Source organism: Artibeus jamaicensis, unplaced genomic scaffold (genome assembly GCF_021234435.1).
Source record: "Artibeus jamaicensis isolate MK-2021 breed Jamaican fruit bat unplaced genomic scaffold, CSHL_Jam_final contig_354, whole genome shotgun sequence".
Lineage (NCBI taxonomy): Eukaryota > Metazoa > Chordata > Mammalia > Chiroptera > Phyllostomidae > Artibeus > Artibeus jamaicensis.
The window spans coordinates 11,736,514-11,759,523 of NW_026521803.1; the positions used below are offsets into that span (position 1 = coordinate 11,736,514).

General features: G+C 35.6%; 1 protein-coding gene across 2 annotated transcripts in view; it reads right to left on the reverse strand.

The window, feature by feature from the left end:
• SS18 (SS18 subunit of BAF chromatin remodeling complex) overlaps positions 1-23,010 on the reverse strand; it is a 68,761-nt gene that overhangs the window by 24,827 nt on the left and 20,924 nt on the right. For both annotated transcript variants that reach the window (XM_037127841.2, XM_037127842.2), the window contains exons 4-5: positions 11,120-11,273; positions 7,243-7,464 (exon numbers count right to left, since the gene is read on the reverse strand). In XM_037127841.2, coding sequence (XP_036983736.2) covers positions 7,243-7,464; positions 11,120-11,273 — 376 coding nt within the window. The remainder of the gene's footprint in view (positions 1-7,242; positions 7,465-11,119; positions 11,274-23,010) is intronic.

Consider the following 23,010-nt stretch of genomic DNA (forward strand, 5'->3'; position numbering starts at 1 on the left):
CAGACATTTATGTTCACATCTTCTGATGCAAACCTATACATCATAACTCTATACATAATATCATTAATCTATAAATTATTTTAAGTAAAATTTTAAAATGACAGCTAGGGGTTAATGAGCACTTATTATGGGCCAGGCTTACTATGCTAAGAGGTTTAGATTTATTATTATCTACCACAAAACCTATGAAACAGGTAGAATTATTACCAACTTCATTTATAGGTAAGAACATTTAACACTGCAAACATTACAAATCTTACCAAAAGATGCATAACTAGTAAAAGGTAAGAACTCTACAGCCATGCTCTTAACCACTACATGTACCTCCTTTCAAATCATACTTCTCCCATGTTTTCCTTCTCTCAGGAAAACAGTTCTATATAACATCATCACCATAATACAAAAATGATAAAATATAAGAAGTTTCTTCATCCCACCGGTATCTATGTTATAATGAGAATTAGACTATGAAATTTCAGAGATGACACCCTCCCCAAGCCTATTTTCTCGCTCATATTTCATTACATACTGGTCACATTTCAATACCAGTTGTTTAGCACTGGCCTATGAACCAAAAGGTCGCTACTTTGATTCTCAGGCAGGGCACATGCCTGGGTTGTGGGCTAGGGTTCCCCATTTGAAGGCATGTAAGAGGCAACCAGTCCATGTATCTCTCGCACATTGATGTTTCTCTCTCCCTCTTTCCCTCTCCCTTGCCCTCTCCCTAAAAAATAAGTATAAGCTTTAAGAAAATTCAATCTCAAAGTAACATGTACACCTCTCACTTAAAGTTATTATTAATAAGGATTTTTTTCTTTGGCAAGGAAAAAAAAGTCCTGTACTCTAACAAACTATTACCTAGCCAACTACCTATTAAACAGCCATTTTAAATGACAGGATTCTTTACTTAAAAACATACACCTGTGCTCATCAAGAGTTTTAAACAGTTCATAATAAAAAATTATAAATACAACAGTAAGGATAAAAGAACAAGAGCCAAGCAACTAAGAAAACCCTAAAAGCTTAATAAAGTCATTGCAACTAGTACAAATTTAAGTTTCTAAGCAATCAATGAAAAGTTAGAACCATGATAGATTTCATTTTATTTTATTTTTTAATATTTTATCTATTTTTAGAAAGGGGCATGTAGGGATAAAAAAAGGGAGAGAAACACTGATGTGTTAGAGAAATATTAATTGATTGCCTCTCACACACCCCCCAACCAGGGACCAGGCCCACAACCCAGGCATGTGCCCTGACCAGGAATCAAACCAGTGACCTTTCACTTTGCCAGATGACGCCCAAGCAACTGAAACACAACAGTGAGGGTTAGCACCACGAAAGATTTTAGCCAGTAAAACGGGTAGAAGTTCATTGATATAAATTTTTTATAACATAAATGTTTTAGAAAAATTCTCATGAACATATTAAAAAGTACTAAAACCTAACAGTATCAACAATTTTTGTTATTTTCATTTGTTTCTTTAATAACAGACCATCCTTATCTGTAGTTCCTTACATTAACCACTTCTTAAAGCTGTTACAACTGTGGGCAAGATTTTGCCCCCAAAAGGACATTTAGCAGATTGCAGAGATTTTGGTTGACACAACTGGCATGGGGGTGCTACTGCCACCTAGTGGATACGGGACAGAAATACTGCTAAAAATCTCAATACACAGGACAAGCCCCCAAAATAAAGAATTATTCAGCTCAAAGTGGCAATAGTGCCAAGAAATCCTATATCTGAAGGACACTGTACATCATAGGCATCTCTACAAATAATCTAGGATTTAAATGATGTATTTAGCTTTCTGGTGACTAAAAAAAAAAAAAATGGAAAAGGAGTATGTTATGGCTTAACAAATCCAGCAAAATAAAACATTACACAGATGCTTAAGATTAAGACCATCTCTTTTATATAGTTTCAGCTATACTATATAATATTAATTCAAAAACAAACTCCCAAAGCTCTAGATCTATGTGGTACAAGTGACAATCTGCTGTGAAAGTAAAGACCCTATCTTGCCCAAGTAGAAAGCCATGGATGGAGTTGGGCTACATTAGAACATATAGTTTGGTGTCACTTGGCATGAGAGCTGCAAAGTGATGAACCATCCAACACAGAAGACATTATGCAGCCCAGAAAAATTCTGAGGGAATGGGCTATAAATAAGCATGCCATCGAATATTTGTTAAATGTAATTCGTAAAATTTACCCCTAGAGACTCTGGTAGAGCAGACAAATCTTATTTTAACAAGTATTCCTGGAGATTCTGATCCAGGTAGTCCTAGAACTACACATTGAGAGAGAGTTCTTAGGGAAAGAAAAACCGGTCAACCCCTTTTACTATGAAAGAAGCTATAGATTATGGTGTATATAAAATGTCTAATACTGGAGTAGGACTGCCTCCCACAGAGCACTTAGGGCAAGATGGTAGCTATAAAATGAATCCAAAAGAGTTATTTTACAAACACGCCAAAACTCACTGAATGAATTGATACATACACTTAATACTTACAGATTTCACTCTAAGTAAATGTTATCTAAATTTAATTTAAAATGTTGACTTATAATAATATGCAGCTAAAGTATTATAGGTAAAGTGTACAGATATCTGCAAATTACTCTGAAATGCATTTGGGAAAATAACATTCATTGATGGATGAGTAAATTAACAGATGGAAGATAAATTTAGTAAAATGTTAACTGTAGAATACAGGTGGCAACTATGCAGGTACAATTCCTTCAACTTTTCTTAAGTTTGAAATTTCACATAAAATATTGGGAGATTTTAAATTAATCCTAGAATAATATATAAAGATTTCTTAAAACTCAACAGTGGGAAAAAATCCAACTAGAAAGAGGACAAAAGACATGAAGAGACATTTCATTAAAAAGGACACATAATGGCAAGTAAGCACATGAAAAGATGTTCATGCCAGCAGCCATGTGGGAAATGCAAAGTAAGACCACAAAGACATATCACTACACATTTTTAGAACAGCTACCATAAAGAAAATATTGACAACACCAAATGCTGGCAAAGATTTGTAGAAGGCAGATCTTTCATAAATTGCTAGTGAGACTGTAAAATGGTGCAGCCACTTTGATAATCAGTTTGGAAGTTTCTAAAAAAAAAACCTAAACATACACTTATCATATGACCCAGCTACTGCACTCCTGAGTTATTTACCCTAGAGAAATGAATACTTATGTCCAAACAAAAACATGAATGTGTTCACGATTGTTCATAGCACCTTTATTTGTAAAAGCCTAAAACAGAAATGACCAAAATGTTTCTCAATGTGTGATTGATTAAACAAACTGCGGTAAAACTATATACTATGTAACATTACTCAGCAATAAAAAGTAATGAAGCACTGATACATGCAACAACTTGAATATTAATTAAGCTGAGTAAAAAGCTAATCGGACAAGGTCACACAGTGTATGATTCCATTTCTATAACATTCCAACAAGGACAAAGTTATAGAAATGGAAAGAAAAGTAACAGTGGTTGCTGGGGATTAGAGATGGTTGAGGAAGGACACACAGGATCTTTATAACTTCTGGTAAACCTACAATTATTTTAAAATAAAAAGTTTTCAAAAATAAACTGTAATAAAACTGAATTTATAATCTGTTGGACAGAAACACACCAGGATTTTGTCTCCAAAACCCAAAAGGTTTTGGTATAACTGACAGTTCCTTTTTTGGTTCACTCCTGGAATGACAGTTGATGATAACAATACCACAGAGAAGGATGCTAGTTTTCTAATTTGTTATAAAAAGAAAATCTAGCTCATCTAGCTATCAACAAATAGGATAATGTAGTGATGAAAAAAACAAGACACAGTTCCTAATTTCATAAAATGTTGAGTCTAGAGAAAAATAACATAAATTTACAAATAAGTATGTAATTAACAAGTACTCAAACTGCTGCCACAAAGTGTCTAAGTACAGGAATATAACCTTACATAAATGTACCGTACCTTGTCTATGGAGTAATTTAAAACTTACAGAGCAAAATTATAGATAATTTTTTTATTTTATGCTCTATGCATTTTCGCATTTTCCAGATATTTAAGTACAATTTGTATTACCAAAAAATGTTATCATTGAAGAAAAAATTACAACCTTGAAAAACTCATTCAAAATAGTAATATTTATCATATGTATAAGTGAACTACAATGTAGCTGTATATTCCTAAAACTGTAACAAACAAAAACCTGCAATACTAGACATATTGTAGTGATTTACCTACTTAACAGTGAAGAGAGGTGAGTTTACTGGTACACAGTGTGACTTCTTATTTTGCAAGTAGTACTATAAATTAGCAGAATATTCCTCTTCACTTTCTTAAAGAGTCAATATGATAAATTGTAAATGTATGGGATCTGTCCCCTGTATTAATTCCAACCAGATTCCTAAATTACAATGACAAGAGTTTTAAACTAGTTACTTTCCCCTCCATTTCATTTTCAAAGCTGAGAGAGAGAAGGAAGGGAGGGTAAAAATGTCACTCCAAAAACTACCAAAATAAATCTATCTAGACTTTGACCTGCAATGTTCTGTTTAGAAAACTGCTACCATATCACCAGTTAAAGTTCCCAAATATGCCACTTAAAGAATAATAATTGCCTTTTAATTGTTCCTTTTTAAAACAAAAATCTCGGAATTAGTCTTCTTCCACTTTCTTTATCACTTGACAGAGGTTTAATCTAAGAAATCCCATAAATATTTTTTCTTGACTAATATACCCTATTATTAAAAATGGTAATTAGCTTTAATACTGTTCAATATTTCTTGACAGAGATATGTTTAAGAATATGAAGATAGTCAAAAGATTCCAACAGTTTGTCATTAACTCAAAGAACAGCTAATAATATCTCCATAAACATTAAAAGAAATTTTTAAAAGTCAAGTGTTTTCCTTTTATGAAATTTTGCTATTTTTCAAGCTTTTCTTTAAAGACAGTATTTACAATGTAGTTTCCCCGAATTTCTTCCACTTATTTATCAAAACAGAAAATTTTTCATGTAAAATATGTACATGCCCTGTGTTGGGAACTGCCCTGCCTGGTTTCAGGAGCTGTAACCCCCACAGCTAAGGCTGCGTGAACGACCTTCAGACCATAAGCCACTAAGGAGACAAAGCTTATCTCCCTGGCAGAGGCACTGTCTCTGCCCCTTTTACTTCAACCTGCCTGGCCCCCAATGCATGATTGGTTTACCAATGATGGGTAAGACTCCTCAAGGGAGGGATGACCTAAGACAGGCATCATCATGGGGAGCCCCCAGGGAAGGACTTGGGGGCTACCGCAAAAGGGGATGATGGACCCTCGTTCCTCGACTTTGACATAGCCTAAATCCTCATTCTGTCTGCAAGAAGTCTCCTAACCTCTAGGCTGCCTTACTTCCCCTGCCAACTTAAGCCTGAAACAATGACACAGGATGGTGCAACCCTGTGCTAGAAAGGATGGGTTCCCCAGGTGACCAGGCCTAAGAATACATAAAATCCTGTGAAACCTGCTTTGCTAGGAATGTCCTCAATTAAATGATAAGGGTCCGAGCAGAAAATGAGTTTGTTCCCAAAGTTTTGTAGCCCTTTAGCTAACAGACCCCAACTCAGAAAAAGCCCTCATAGTTTTTTATGTTATCTATTGTTTGATCCTTACTGCCTGACAATGATTAATGAGCTTTACGTGTATTCCTGTGCAAACTGAACCCAATAAAAGCCCATTGAGGAAAAAGCTCTTCGCCCTTCTCCTTTGAAAGATCAGCCACCTTTCCTCCCAAGCAGATCATGTGCGGGTGAAGTCCCCCCACAGCCCCGGCCAGGTGGCTGGGTTTGTTGGAGTGTTCTCCTGTGCACCAAAAGGGTGCAGGTCCAATTTCCGGTCAGGGTACATACCAGGTACAAAAGATGACACTTTTTAAAAGAATAGTTGGCCCTTAAGTTTAAAATGAAAAATTTCTATAAAATCAGTTCCTTTCTCCAAAAACAGTAATTATTTTCTTAGATATATATTGCTACAAGCATATTTTTTCTTCTTGAAATCAAATTATGCTGCAACATCATCCATTTTTTTGGTGTACACCCTAACTTTTCATAACTAGTTTCTAGAATATGTGCCATCATTACTGTAGTTACTATCAGAATCACTATCAACTTTCTGCCCTCTCTTTTGGTAACCAACTATGTGGAAAGACATCTGAACTCCACTCTGATCTAACAATGATTGTATGTTGCTATTGGTTTGAACCTTTAACTGACCTAAAAAAACAAAGAAAATAATAGCACTAAACAACTTCATACAATTTTGGTGTGTGTCACCAAAATTACAGAAAATATCAATATTAATATTTAAAACTGAATATATTAATTTATCATAATTATCAACAGATTAACACTGACTCCCTTAATCTGGATTCTCTGCAGTGATTTGTTTTTCATAAACAAAATCTGGCAATTTTTGCCAAAAATACATTAAATCTATCTTATACTCTTAACCGCACAACATTTCATAACTGAAAAAGCTTTAGGCTGGCAATATGTCACATGTTTTAACAGGCAATTAGGAGAACAGATCCCCACTTACCGTTTTTTAGCTGTTATTCACAAGAATATTCAACAGAGAAACATGGTCACAAGTTCATTTCCTGATATTGGTAATAAACTTTTCACACCACTCTAATACAATAACATAGCAGCACCTCCACTAAATGCTGTAACAACAAATTATACTATTACCTTTTAAATGCTGAAACTCAGAATCAGAAAACCTCCACATAAATCAAGGGAAATTCACATAAATTAATATATCCTTAATAAGTAAAATGAACCACAGAGTAAATATTTTTAAGGGGTGTACTTGCAACTATAAAATTATATTTTCTCAATTTTCTAGCTCTAAAGAAAATATTTGCTTATTCACTGATTAGTTGAGTCAGAAAAAAAAATCCAAATTAATACAGACCCTCAAATAAACTATCCAAAAGACATAAAAATAAGTAAGCTAAAAAAAGCTAACTTAAGGAATTTAACTTTTAAATGTAAAAAAAAAAAAGAGTATTTTAAGCCGATTCCTTAAGCTGGTTTCTCAACATTCCTTTTATATATATAATTGTTACTCACTTCAAACTTACACATTTATGCATCAGCTAACAATCTGAAAATTTTGTTTTATTTTCAAAGGCTGACATAGCATTCTAGTCAAAAATAACAAAGTTTACTTACCTTGGTTTGGCTGCATATTCATATTTGGTCTGGGGCCATAGTTTCCCATGGGTTGGCCTTGACTCATTGTCATCTGATTCTGTACTGGCATGCTCTGTGAGGACGGCACAGAATGGTTGTACCCTCCCATGGATCCATGGCTACTCGAAGGCATGTTCATGGAATTGTTTGTCATATTGAGCTGATTGGGTCCAGGTCCCTGCATAGGCATATGGTTAGGACCTTTGAAGAGAAATGATCAGAACCAAAATACAAAAGTTAAACAGATAGTCTGTACAAAAGTACCTCAAAAGATTTTTTTATTTTTTTACATTATAATAATAACAATACCAAACAATAACTTCAGTATTTCATCAATAGCAAACAAAGAAAATGCTTTACATGAATGATAGCGAATACTATCAGGTAAATATTATTATTCCCATTTTAGCCTGCAGCCTCTACCGTCTACGGCCATACCACCCTGAACGCGTCTGATCCCATTTTATAGATTAAGAAATTAATGCTTCTGAAAAGCCAGGAACACTGTGAAAAATAACAGTAATGAGGGAGGACTAGTTTGATAAGAGAGCAAAACATAAAGCTGGTGTAATTAAAGGTGTGAAGTATTATTAGCACATAAATAAACTAACAGATCAATGAACCCAGAGCAGAGTCTAAAAACCAACCCAAATGGGTAAGTTAGTAAACAATTATAGTGATGACACTAAACATCTGTGGGTAAAAGAATGATAATTTCATAAATGGTGTTCCGACAACTAAATAGCCGTCTGGAAATAAAACAAGTTGGACCCCTTCCACACTACTTCCATGAAGACTAAATCCAAATGACTAAAAATTAAACATTAAAAAAGAAGAGGGGGCAGGGAAGAAGAGAGAAAAAGAAAAGAAACCATAAAAGAGAATTTAAAAAATTTTTTCAAAAATAATAATGGAGTGGGAGGGCCTTATTAAATATGTCGGAAAATCCACAATCATAAAGATTGACAGACTACATGGAAAAAAAGTTGAACAACATCCAAACAAAATTAAATACTTAAGAAATAAAGTGGGAAAAAATTATTTACAAGTCACATCACAAACCAAACTAGTTAAAATATAACATAAATAAAATACTGCCAGCAGTAAAAGAAAGGGCAAAGGACATGAATGACCAGTTCACACAAAAAACTACAAGAGGTCATAAACATAATCAAACTATGTGCTTTACCTACAATAAAGAAAGGCAAATTAAAACTATGAGACAAATTTTTTATCTTTCACATTGGCAAAGATCAAAAATTTTGACCCAAACTATTATAAAGAAAGAAGTACCTTCTTCATTCATTGTCCAGGGAATGTATACATTAAAATGCATATAATTTTAACCCAACAATTTCAATTCTAGGAATGTATCTTATAAATATACAAGTTTTGTGTGTGTACACATACAAAATAGTATGTCTTCTTGTTTATTTGTTTATTTTTATTTTATAGACATATTCTCAGAAGCATAATTTTTAATACCATGACTAGAAATAACCTGTATTTCTATCAGAACAAGTAAATTACAAGCATCCAAAAAAAGAATGCAATGTAGTCACCAAAAAGAATGAGCCAACTATTTACACACTGAGTGGTCTCCAAAATATATACTCATAGTCTCAAAGATACACCTTAGAAGAGAGAAAAAAATGATATATTAGTTCTATCTAATGAATGCTATATACTCCTACTTTTTAGAAAAAATTAAAACTATATATGCATATGTTTTATACACAAAGAATCTCATTTAACAGGTTTTTAAAAATATTTTATTTATTTTTAGAGAGGAGAGAGGGGGAGAAAGAGAAGGAGAGAGAAACATAGATGTAGGAAAGAAACACTGATCAGTTACCTCTTACAGGCCCCCAACCCAGGACCTGGCCTGAAACCCAGACATGTGCCCTGACAAGGACTCAAACCAGCAACTCTTCAGTTTGCGAGATGATGCCCAACTCACTGAGCCACACCAGGCAAGGGTGCAGAGAATATCTCCTGAAGGACAACTAGGCACCACTGACTCTGGAACAAAGTGTCTGGAGAGGCAAGACTATATATATCCCTTTTGGTATCGTTTGATTTTGGTACAACAGGCATGTGATGTCTAGTCTTCTTCTAAAACTCAGTTAACTTTTTTTTGAAAAGGAGCCTGACACTGAAAAGTTATCTGACCAAGAACAGCAGTATATAAATAGCTCTGCAACTTAGATTGTAAAATATTAAAAACAAAACTAAAATAGTAAACAAATAGCCTAGTATAAATGTGTGCACAAAAGTTGGATAAATACTATATAGAACTTATTAAATAAAGAAAATACAAGTAAGTGGACTTCTAACTTCTCTTACACCTACCTCTCTACAAATTGTTTGGGAAGCTCCACAGTGTTCTGGACCACCTACGTCATACCTAGCTGAAAAATCTCTGGCTTCTAAAAATTATAACCCCTCCAGATGGCCTTACAGAAAACCAAAATGTCATGTTAACAATCATACTGCTGCTCAACTGGCCCTTTGGCCTCAGGCTTGAGTTTCATGGAGAGGTTAAGTCAAAATCCTACTTATAGGTACCACCGTAAAAACAAAACATAGCAAATCACAAAACTTCTCACTTGTTACCCTGTATTTGCACTATCTTTCCAGTCTTAAAAACAGTGTCTCAATGAGCCAAATGTTGATTCAGCAAAAATATTCCTCTTGACTACAACCTGACAAGTAATTATGTCTTTATTCCTAACTCCCTATCACTGTGTGCCACATGGGCCACTGATCATGGCAAGCTCTAGCAAGGAGAAGACAGCCATGGAAACCCCATCGCCCATCTACCTGATCAGTCACACATGAATCTTCTATAAATGCCTGTCTTCCTTAGCTCTGTGGTCTCTTTGTACTTTATTGTCTACACCTATCACCCATGGTCACTGATGCTAGCAACTAACACAATCAGCTAAGATGACACTCTCCAAAGGATGCTAATTAATAATTTAAAAAATAAATTGTTCTGTTATTTTAATATACTTTCATTATTACTATTTGTATAATACTTTTTATTAATGAAAATAATCTTCATCATTAGAAAGTGAAAATATTATCTTATTAAATGTAGAAAACACCCAACATTTATTTATGGGTATGGGCTGTTACAAAACAAAATAGTTTAAAGATACTTTTCAAATTAAAAATTCAAACCAGCAAAGGTAACTAAGTAAGTCTCCAACAGCCTCAAATATATCCTAGGTGGCTCTAAACTTAAAATGGATAAACAGTAAAGGAAATGGCTCATTATATATGAAAGCTGACATATCATTCAGTTTTAAATTGTGCTTTAATATCTATTTCCATATTTATATTATGTTAAACACAAATTTATACCCAGCTTTAACAGTATCAATGAGAAAACACTAACATATATTAGCACTTTACAGATTGTTTTGTTTCTTTTCCCTATGTGTTTTCCAGGATTACCACTTCTGAGTCCAATAAATCTGTAATACAAAAACTCAGGGCAACGTTATATCTTTTTATAAAGAGATTTTAATTCTTAAGCCAGGGCACAATGCCTTCTTTTTTCCAAAAAGCTTCCAAAACCAGCTGTATTGCATAGTTTCAGACAGACTAAATTTAGCCAGTCCTGTTCATCAGAGGAATGCTGTGTGTCAGCTACATCAAAGCCCAAGGGCAGCCTGATAAACACTGAATACAGGTCACGTAGCTCTGTAGCTAACAAACTCTAAGAGAGCTTGTACTCGGGGGCATTCAAAGCAGTTTTGTCATCAACAATCTAGTATCCCTTGAGCCCCCATGTCGTTTCAGTTGCTAAGCAACTCTGGTGTTAATGTCTTAGAGGAGAAAAACTTACCAGGCATCTGGCCGTTCATCTGGTTCTGCATGTGTGGTGCAGGAGGACCCCCACCTACCATCCCATCGGAAGGCATGCTGTGGGAGCGCGGAGGTGGGGGAGGGCCGCTCTGATTCATCCCTCCAGGACCCAGAGGCATATTCTGTGTGGGTGGCTGGAAGAAGACAGTTCAGTAAAATAACAGAAGCAGTTATACAATATATTAAAGATGCATATGGTGTAACAGTTGCCCATATGATTAAATAGAAACAAAATTTATTTTAATGTGTTTTAATCATGGACTTATTAATGTCATATTTTATATGCCCCCAAAAGTTCATATCGTTAGCATGAGTATATCAGCTGACCACCTTAGACAAAAACAACACAATAAGTGTATTTTAGTTTATAAAATCTCAATGATGAAAATAAAAACTTTAACATTCTGTATAAAAAGAATTTTCATTTATTTATGTATAGAGATTTCTAATGTGTCCATTACAGCTGTAATTTAAATTAAGTTTAAAAACTGTCTCCTTTCATTATTATTATATTTGGGTGTATTTATTACTGATGGATTATGCCTGAAAAAAATACTGTAAAAAAATTACTAAAGAACTAGAAGTACCAAAATCTAATATGCCTTATGCTGTTTGAAGGTGAGGAAGGAATAGTTTTGATGGGGGGAATGTTTTAAATCACCAAGACTCAGTTCAGCCCAACATTTTTGTGCCGACTGCTCCTACAGATAGGAAACATTACTGATGGCCTCCAAGGGTACAGAGACAGCTGCCTCAAAAGGATGCCTTTGGCAAATTTCCTAATGAAAGTGTGAAGAAAATCACTGACTAACCTTGAGAGTTCAGAAAAGGGCGAGAGGAAAAACACAGATACAAGGTGGTCTGCAACACCTGGCTCCCTTCTTGGGGATAATTTGATGGAGAAAGCAAAGGGTTAGTTTCCTTCCAAACCCCAATTTTTATGCCTGCAGAAGGACAGTACAGTATTATTCTCTACAAATTTATTTCTGCCTTCTTTCTCTACTTCTTTATGCTCTAAATATAATGTCTACCTCTACAACTTCAGTTATTTTATTTCTCCCACATTTCTAGGCAGTCAGTTAGTGACTTTGAGTGTACCACCCAGATACTGTGAACACAGACCACTCTGGCACAGTTGACAGATACACATTGCTCTTTAGCTATCACATGTAAACACTCAAATCAACAACCCTTTAATCATCACTGACATTTATAAAAACAACCAAGTACTACTCTAATAACACTCATTTAAATTCATAATCTTTAAATTTCTTCCTACTAAATCCAAATATTAATTGTCCTTTATTATTAAATATTTTCTCTTTAATTCTCATCTTAAATTCTTTTTTCAATTTGTAGTCTTTAACACTTAATAATCTTGTCCAATTTTCAAAAAATATTACCAAACATCAACTCAGTGTTCACCTACCTTAGTTTTAAATTATCCTTTAAAATAATTTTTTTACTCTGGCTTTTCCCATTACCATTTATCCCCCTATGCCTCCTCCCCCCTGCAATCACATGGACGCTGTTGTCCGTGTCCATGCGTCCCTTTCCCTTTTTGCTCTATGCCTCCAACCCCAAACCCCCCTCCCAGAGCTGTCAGCCTGCTGTCTGTCTATGACTCTGTCTCTGTTTTGCTTGCTAGTTCAGTTTGTACATACGAGTGAAATCATACATACTTGTCTTTCTCTGACTGGCTTATTTGACTTAGCATAATGTTCTCCAGGTCCATCTATGCTGTCACAAATGGGAAAATTTTCTTCTTTTTATAAAGCCAAGTAATATTCCATTGTGTAAATGTCCACTTTTATAGTCAATTAATATTTAAGAGGAAGACACACACACAATGGACTAAAAAAAGTTTATTCAATAAATGGTGTTGGGAAAATTGAACAGACAGGTGCAGAAAAATAAGAGCAGACCATTACGAGAGAAGAAATTCAGAATAAATTAAAGACTTAAATGTTAGACCCAAAACCATAAAAATCCTAGAAAAAACATAGGCAGTAAAATCTTGAACACTGCTTGTAGCAATATTTTTTCTGATACATCTCCTCAAGCAAGGGAGACAAAAGAAAAAAATTAAGAACTGGGAATACATCAAAATAAAGTTTTTGCACAGCAAGGAAACCATCAACAAAATAAAAAGACAACCCACTAAATGGGAGAACATATTGCCAATACATCTGATATGGGGTTAATATCCAAAATTTATAAATAACTTACAAAACTCGATGCACACACACAAACACACATAAAACAATCCAATTAAATAATGGGCGAAGGACCTGAATAGAAACTTGTGCAACTAGGACATACAGTTAGCCAACAGACATATGAAAAGATGTTCAAAGTCACTAATAATCAGAGAAATACAAATTAAAACCACAGTGAGGTATCACGTCACACCAGTTAGAAGGCTACCACAAATAAATCAATAAACAAGTACTGCCAAGGAAGCAAAAAGAGGGGAACCCTTTTACACTGTTGTTGAAGCCACTATGGAAAACAGTATGGAGATACTTCAAAAAATTAAAAACCGAACTGCCTTATAACCCAGTGATTCCACTTCTGGAAACTGATCTGAAGAAACCCAAAATACTAATTCAAAAGAATGTAAGTACCCCTATGTTTATTGCTGCATTATTTACAATCGCCAAGATTTGCAAGCAGCCCAAGTAGGTAAATGGATAAATTATCCTTTATCATCCCTCAAACATAGCTGACCTCAACCCTGGTTTGAAAATTAAAATCTTTCCTTATATATTCATGTCCAAATTTTCTATTGAAAATTAATATTCTCACTCTCAGTAGGTATAAGTTTTTCATTTCCTGTGATTCAATTCATAAAAATCAGTTTTTCTGGTTACCATCATAATAAGAGTACCCAGTATGGAACTCACTCTCCCAAAAGACATTATCTAGACAAATGTAAAAACTCTTTGAAAACACTAAAAAGCAATGCTCGAAGAGAAACAGGAAAGGTTACAACTGTTGGAAGAAGCAAAACACAGATCAGCTCCATAATCGCCTTGGCTTTTTCCATAACTTTCCTGTTTAACAGGAAAATAGAGTCCAAGTAGGAAGTGACAGTTCTACTGGACTATGTAGAAGAGAGTCCGTTTGGGACCACCACAGTGCTGGAAACGAAACAATCACAAAGAGGGGGAAAATTCAAGAAAAAAGCCATCAGGAAGCTAAAAAGCTAAGCAGAAATTTTAGTTTCTGCCCAGTACTAGGGAGACAAAGATGAGAGTTTAGGTCGCACCAAAATAGAAGGGCATTCACAAACAGCTCAAGCTCTCTATTCAAACTTCAAAAAAAAGCCTCTGCACAGATTGAGGTAAAAACTGAAAGAGATCAACCCTAAAACATTTTATAATCAACCCTCAAAAAATTCAGGGTGATCCCCTAATACTTCACCTACCAAAGTAAAACTTAACTCTTTGGAGGAAAACAACAGCAAATAGAATCCCTACAACTGCTTGTTTATAATGTCCGACATTATATTAAAAATTACAAGGCATTCTAAAAAATAAATAAATGGCCAATACCAATTAGGATGGTTATAACAATTTTAAAAACTACGGGAAATAACAAGTATTATCAAGAATGTAGAGAAAAGGAAACTCTCATAAACACTGTTGGGACTGTAAAAACAGCTACTGTGGAAAACAATTTCACACCTCCTCAAAAAGTTACGGTTACCATGTGACTTAGTGATTCTACTCCTTGTATAGATCCAAGAGAATGGAAGATGTACATTCACATAAAACCTGTACATAAATGTTCATAGCAGCATTCATAACAGCCAAAAAGTAGGGAGAAACACAGATGTCCATCAACTCAAATAAAAAATGTAATATATATATACATTGTACATCCATACAAGGGTGTATTACTCAACCACAAAAACTGAATGAAGTACTGACACATGCTACTGCACTGATAAACCTTAAAAAGACTAAATGAAAGAAGTTGGGGATTTCCACCAAGATGGAGACATAGGTGGAAATACTGTGCCTTCTCGCACAACCAAGTTTAAAAACAACAAAGTTTTAGCGACAAAAACACAAACCACAGAAAATTGAACTATACAGAAGTCTGACAACAATGAACCCTTCAGCCAGACCAGTAAGAGGGTCGAAGCCAGCAACGAAGTGTGGTTGGGCACGAAAGATCCACTGGACCAACCCAGGAGTGTGACCCAGGTGACCAGGCAGCGGTGGGCGGATCCCAGGTGTGCAGTAGCGGGCGGACTCACTGAGGGTGCAAGGCCGCAGACCCACTTGAGGGCTTATCTCGGTCACACATTCTCGAGCAGATAAACCAGTGAAGAAGCTAGCAGTGAGATGGACTGTGCAGGCCCCAGCAGCAGGAAGCGACAGAGGGAACAGCCATTCTCCCTCTCTGACCCTGCCCCCACATACAGTGTCACAAACCAGCGACCTGGGTGGCCCTGCCCTAGTGAACACCTAAGGCTCTGCTCCTTGTACCTAACAGGTGCAAACAGAGCAAAACATGGCTCAAGAAGAACTCAAAGCCCCAGAGCCCATAATTCTAAGCAACCAAGAAATGGCCAAACTTTCAGATGCATAGTTCAAAACACTGGTGATCAGGATGCTCACAGAACTGCTTGATTTTAGTCACAAATTAGAGGAATATATGAAGGCTAAACTAATTGAAATGAAGGGAAATGCACAGGAAACCAATAGTGATGGAAAGGAAACTGAGACTCACATCAAGGGAGTGGACCAGAAGGAAGAAGAAAATGACCAAACAGAAAAGGATGAAGAAACAAGAATTCGAAAAAATGAGGAGAGGCTTAGAAACCTCCAGGACATCTTTAAACGCTCCAACATTCAAATTATAGGGGTACCAGAAGGGGAAGAGGAACAACCACCAGTGGAAAACTTATTTCGACAAATAATAAAAGAGAACTTCCACAATCTGGCAAAGGAAATAGACTTCCAGGAAATTCAGGAAGCTCAGAGAGTCCCAAAAAAGTTGGACACAAGAAGGAACACACCAAGGCACATCATCATTACATTAGCCAAGATTAAAATGCAAGCCCTGGCTGGTGTAGCTCAGTGGATTGAGCACGGGCCTGTGAACCAGACAATCGCGGTTCGATTCCCAGTCAGGGCACAAGCCTGGGTTGCAGACCAGTTCCCTGCAGGCCAATTCCCAGCAGGGGATGCATGAAAGACAACCATACATTGATGTTTCTCTCCCTCTCTCCTTCCCTTCCCCTCTAAAGATAAATAAATAACACCTTTTTAAAAAAATAATAAATAAAATGCAGGAGAGAATCCTAGAAGCAGCAAGAGATAAGGGGACAGTCACCTACAAACGAGTTCCCATCAGACTGTCAGCTGATTTCTCAAAAGAGACCTTACAGGCAAGAAGGGGCTAGAAAGAAGTATTCCAAGTCATGAAATCCAAAGACCTACAACCAAGACTGCTCTATTGAGCAAAGCTTTCATTTGGAATGGAAGGACAGATAAAGTGCTTCTCAGATAAGATCAAATTCAAGGAGTTCATCATCACCAAGCCCTTATTATATGAAATGTTAAAGGGACTTACCTAAGAAAAAGAAGAGAAAAAATATGAACAGTGAAAGGACAGCAAACTCACAGTTATTAAGAACCACACCTAAAACAAAAGCAAACTAAGAGGACAGCTAGATCAGGAGCAGAACCATAAAAATGAAGATCACATGGAGGGTTAGCAACAGGGGAGTGGGAGAAGGAAAGAGGGGGAGAAGGTACAGAAAATAAGTAGCATAGATGGTAGGTAGAAAATAGATAGGGGGGAGGGCAAGAATAGTAGGGGAAATATAGAATCTAAAGAACTTGAGACACGTACTCATAAACTAAAGGAGGAAAATGGTGGGGGGGGTGTACAGGGTGGAGGGGAATGAAGGGGTAAATAGGACAACTGTAATGGCATAATCGATAAAATAAAAAAAAAGAAGATGGACTCAAAAGACATTATATAATTCCATTCATATGAAATGTACAGAATAAGTAAATCCAGAAACAAAAAAACAGGTTGATGATTCATCACTGGGGGATGAGCAAAGGGGAGATTTGGGATTGACTGTCAACCAGTCTGAAGTGTTAAAAGTGTTTTGGAATTTTGGATAGTAATAGTAGTTTCATAGAACTGTGAATATATCAAAAACCACTAAACTATACACTTTACGAAGTTAAAATGCTGAATTTCGTATTATGTGAATTTCAAGTCAGTATTTTAAAAAGAGAGTAAGGGGACAACCAACAGGAATAGAAAATAGAAAAAGACACATAGGTCATTCACATTTTAGAGTTATCTGCAAGAGTTTAAAATAACTGTGACTGACCTATTCAAGAAAAATTACAAGACAGAGAACTTCAGCAAAGTCATAGACTTTTTAAGAGTCAAATGGAAATTCCAGAATTGAAAAATGTTATCACTGAAATTAAAAACTCATTAGTTAGAAAGAAAAAGAGAACTGGTGCACTGAAAAAAATGTGTCGAAAATATGACACACCAAGAGAAAATAAAGAAGATAAAATACCCCCAAACAAGAGTAAAGACATGTACAACATGGTGAAAAGGTCTAATACACATCTAACTGGAGTTATAAAAGCAGAGAAAATTAAATACCCATATATCAAAAAAATACTGGAAAGAATTTTCCTAAGCTAACAAGACATGTCTCTAGCAAACGTATGAAGCTCTATAAACCTCAGGATAATACGAAGAAAACGATATCTAGAAACATCAGAATCAAAGTCCTAAAAACCAAAGCCTAAAAGAAAATCTTAAAAGTAGCCAGGAAAAATAATATACTTTGTCTTTAGGGCAACAACAATAAGACTAAAAATTTTTTATTATAAACAAGCAAAACACAATACAATAACATAACTTTTTTAAAACCACAATACAATAACATAACTTTTTTAAAACAAATTAAGAAAATAAACCAATATATCTCGAGTTTTACACTGAGAAAATATCCTCCAAACATGAATATGAAATAATAGTTTCAGGAAAACAAAAGCTGTGAGAACTTGTTACAAGTAAAGAGAATTCATGTAGCTAAAAGAAAATGACCCCAGATGGAAGCAGAGAACTAGAGAAATTAATAGAAAGAAGAATGTAGATAAATATAAATTAGTACTGATATTTAAAATAACAGTAACAATGACTTATATGGTTTAAACATATATGTAAGTATAAATATACAATAAGACTAACATCATAACTCAGTAAGGATAAGTGAAGTAAAACTGTTACAGGTTTTTTGCATTTTTTAGCAAGTGTGAAATTTAATCACTTCTATTACCTCCTCCTCTGTTTATACCACCCCTGGCATAAACCTACATAATCTCTCACGTTACTTACTGCAACAACCTCCCAACTGGACTACCTATTCAATTCATCTCTTCTATAGTAAATTCTCCACATAGTAATCACAAAAAACTGGTTAAAATATATCAACTCAGCCCTGGCTACTATGGCTCAGTCACTTGGAGCATCGTCCCATACACTAAAAGGTTGGGAATCCTACTTGCAGTCAGAATGCATAGGGGAGGCAAACGATCAATGCTTCTCTTTCACATCAATGGTCCTCTCTCTCCCCCTTCCTCTCTCTCACTCTCAAATGAATAAACAAACATATTTTAAAACTTCAGGGGGGAAAAAAAGGACCAGTGGCCCTTCATGGAGACTGATAAGTATTTGGTTGGCTCTTCTGCTCAAAGTCCTCCAAGAGTTTCCAATTTCAGAGTAAAAACCAAAGACCTTACAAGACTTAAGGGAAAAAGAAAAAAGCTTACAAGACAGGACCTGTCCACACAAAAGAGGGGGAAATCTGCTCCAATCATAAAAAAACTTCAAGTTCCTTAACAAGCAGGCACAGTTGGACTTTGGGACCTTTCCAATACTTGTTTCTTCTTCTTCAAACACTCTTCCTCAATTATTTGCTCACATGTCACCTTCTCAAGGATATCTGTCCTGACCACTCTGTTTCATGTTGTAAATTTCATCTCTACCTCCAACATTCCCAATATACCTCTCCTTGCTCTATTTTGCTCCTTTTCCATAACTCTTATTGTCTTCAAACAAGCTATATATTATAACTGAACTATTTATTATGCCTGCCTTCCTTGCTAAAATATAAAACCAAAGAGATGAGCAGTATTTGTTTTGTTCAGTGATGTTTCCAAAAGTACCTAGCCAGAAATACAAAAAATTGTAAGAAATTACTATGAAGAACTGTATGCCAAGAAATTTGAAAACCTATGTGAAATGGACAAATTGCCAGAAAAGTATAATCTTCCACAACTCAATGAAGAAGCAGAAAGCCGAAACAGACCAATAACGGCACATGAAATTGAATCAGTGATGAAAAAACTCCCGAAACACAAAAGCCCTGGACCAGATGGTTTCACAGGAGAATTCTACACAGCACTTAAGGAAGAGCTAACCCCTATCCTTCATTCACACTATTCCAGAAAATCCAAAATGATGGAAGACTCCCAAACTCTTTTTATTAAGCCAGCATCATCCCAATCCCCAAACCAGATACAAACACAACAAAGAAAGAAAACTTCAGGCCAATAGCGCTGATGAACATAGATGCAAAAATCCTCAACAAAATATTGGCAAACTGCATCCAAAAATACATTAAAAAGATCATACACCATGACCAAGTGAGATTCATCCTAGGAATGCAAGGATGGTTCAATATTCACAAATCAGTAAATGTAATACATCACATAAACAAAAGACAAAAATCACATGATCATACCAACAGACGCAGAAAAAGCTTTTGATAAAGTACAACATCCATTTATGATAAAAACACTCAGCAAAGTGGGAATAGAGGGACCATTCCTCAATATAATAAAGGCCATATATGAGAGACCTACAGCCAACATCATACTCAATGGGAAAAAACTAAAAGCTTTTCCACTAAGATCAGGAACAAGACAAGGTTGTCCACTTTCACCACTTCTATTCAACATAGTATTGGAAGTTTTAGCCACAGCAATCAGACAAGAAAAGGAAATAAAAGGCATCCAAATAGGAAAGGAGGAAACAAAACTGTCACTGTTTGCACATGACATGATAGTGTACATGGAAAATCCTACAGACTCTACCAAAAAACTGCTCAACCTAATAAGTGAATTTGGCAAAACAGCAGGATATAAAGTCAACATCCAGAAATCAAAGATATTTTTGTATACTAACAATGAAGAAGCAAAAATCAAGAAAAAAATCTCATTCGATATAGCAAGAAGAAAAATAAAATATCTAGGAATAAACCTAACCAAGGAGGTAAAAGACCTGTATGCAGAAAAGTACACAACACTGAAAAAAAAAAATCAAGGAAGACACAAACAAATGGAAACATATACCATGTTCATGGATTGGAAGAATCAACATCATCAAAACGTCCATACTACCCAAAGCAATTTACAGATTCAGTGCAATACCTATTAAAAGTACCAATGGCATATTTCACAGACATAGAACAAACATTTCAAAACTTTATATGGAATCATAAACGACCCCGAATAACAGCTACGATTTTAAGAAAAAACAACGAAGTAGGAGGGATCATAATACCTGATACCAAACTGTATTACAAGGCCACCGTAATCAAAACAGTCTGGTACTGGCATAAAAACAGGCACATAGACCAATGGAACAGAACAAAGAGCCCAGAAATAAACCCAAGTCTCTACGGTTAATATATACTCAACAAAGGGAGCAATAACATAAAATGGAGTAAAGATAGCCTCTTCAACAAATGGTGCTGGGAGAACTGGACAGCTACACGCAGAAAAATGAGACTCAACCACCAACTTACACCACATACAAAAATAAATTCAAGGTGGATAAAAGATTTAAATATATAAGTTTTGATACCATTAAAGTCCTAGGGGAGAACATAGGCAGGAAAATCTCAGATATTTCACGCACTAACATTTTTACTGATATGTCCCCTAGAGCAAGGGACATAAAGAAACAAATAAAGAAATGGGATCTCATCAAAATTAAAACCTTCTGCACAGCTAAGGAAAACAGCACTAAAATGAAAAGAGAACCAAGTGTATGGGAAAACATATTTGCCAATGATACATCAGACAAGGATTTGATCTTTAAAATATATAAAGAACTCACATGACTCCACTCTAAAAAGACAAGCAACCCAATTGAAAAATAGGCAAAGGAACTGAACAGACACTTCTCCAAGGAGGACAGAGGGCCCAGAGACACATGAAAAGATGCTCAATATCACTAGCTATCAAAGAGATGCAAATTAAAACCACAATAAGATGCCACTTTACACCAATCAGAATGCCCATCATAAACAAAAAGTGTCGGAGAGGTTCTGGAGAAAAAGGGACCCTAGTGCACTGTTGGTGGGACTGCAGACTGGTATAACCGCTACAGAAAACAGTATGGAATTTTCTAAGAAAACTAAAAATGTATCTGCCTTTTGACCCAGCAATTCCACTGCTGGTATTATAACCTCAAAATCCTGAAACACCAATTCAAAAAGCCTATGCACCCCAATGTTCATAGCAGCACAATTTACAATAACCAAGAATTGGAAGCAACCTAAGTGCCCATCAGTAAATGAATGGATCCAAAAACTATGGTACATATACACAACAGAATTCTATGCAGCAGAAAGAAAGAAGGATCTCCTACCCTTTGCAACAGCATGGATAGAACTGGAAAGCATTATGCTGAGTGAAGTAAGCCAGGTGGTGAAAGACAAATACCATATGATCTCACCTTTAACAGGAACCTAAACAACAAAATAAACAAGCAAGCAAAATATAACAAATACACTGAAATAGAGAACAGACTTGACAGTGACCAGAGGGGAGAGGGGAGGGAATTTCAGGGGAAAAGGGGAAGGGTTTACAGGAACAAATATAAAAGACACATGGACAAAAACTAAGGGGCATGAAAATGGGAGGGAGGTGGGGAGCACTGGGGTGGGGGGGTGGGATGGGAGTAAAAGACAGAAAACTGTACTTGAACAACAATTAAAATAAGAAAAAAATTTAAGTACCTAACTATTGCCTGTCACATAGCAGATACTTACTATTTAGTAACTAAATTAATGAACTCTCAATTTAAGTCATTTACTACAAAATTAAAAATAATTCTCCCATCACTGGTATGGCTCAGTGGATTGAGTACCGGCTTGCAAACCAAAGGGTCACCAGTTCTATTCTCAGTCAGGGCATGTGCCTGGATTGCAGGCCAGGTCCCCAGTAGGGGCACACCAGCGGCAGCCACACATTGATCTTTCTTTCCTTCTCTTTCTCTTTCACTTCCCCTCTAAAAATAACTAAATAAAATCTTTTTTAAAATTCTGACAATATTTCTTTAAAATATAAAAACATAACTGCTAAGTATAATTTTTAGTTTAATAGCTGTTATTCCATAACTATATAGCGGTTACTGACAAAGTTCCCCACAAGGAGGCACTAAAATGACACACAGATGTAAGAAACTTAAATATAAGATTATTCAAAATTGAAGATATATATACACGACACTACCAAAAGCTAAAAAAGAGATGACTTCTATACACACAAATAAAGAGCCTTGATTAGCTCCTAAATCAATCTCCCAAAAATTAGATATTTCAATACATATCTGCAAGTTGAGGAAGATCTCCCTGACTCCTCATTCGCTCCCTCATGAAATTTCAGGATGCAGTCATGGGTAGGTAGCTTTGAATTCATCCAGGCTTTCAACTTTACCAACTTATTCCCTAAATTTAATAATCTCAACAATTGTCATGTCTTCTTGTCACTCCCGCCCCAATAGCTAATAAAGATTTCAATC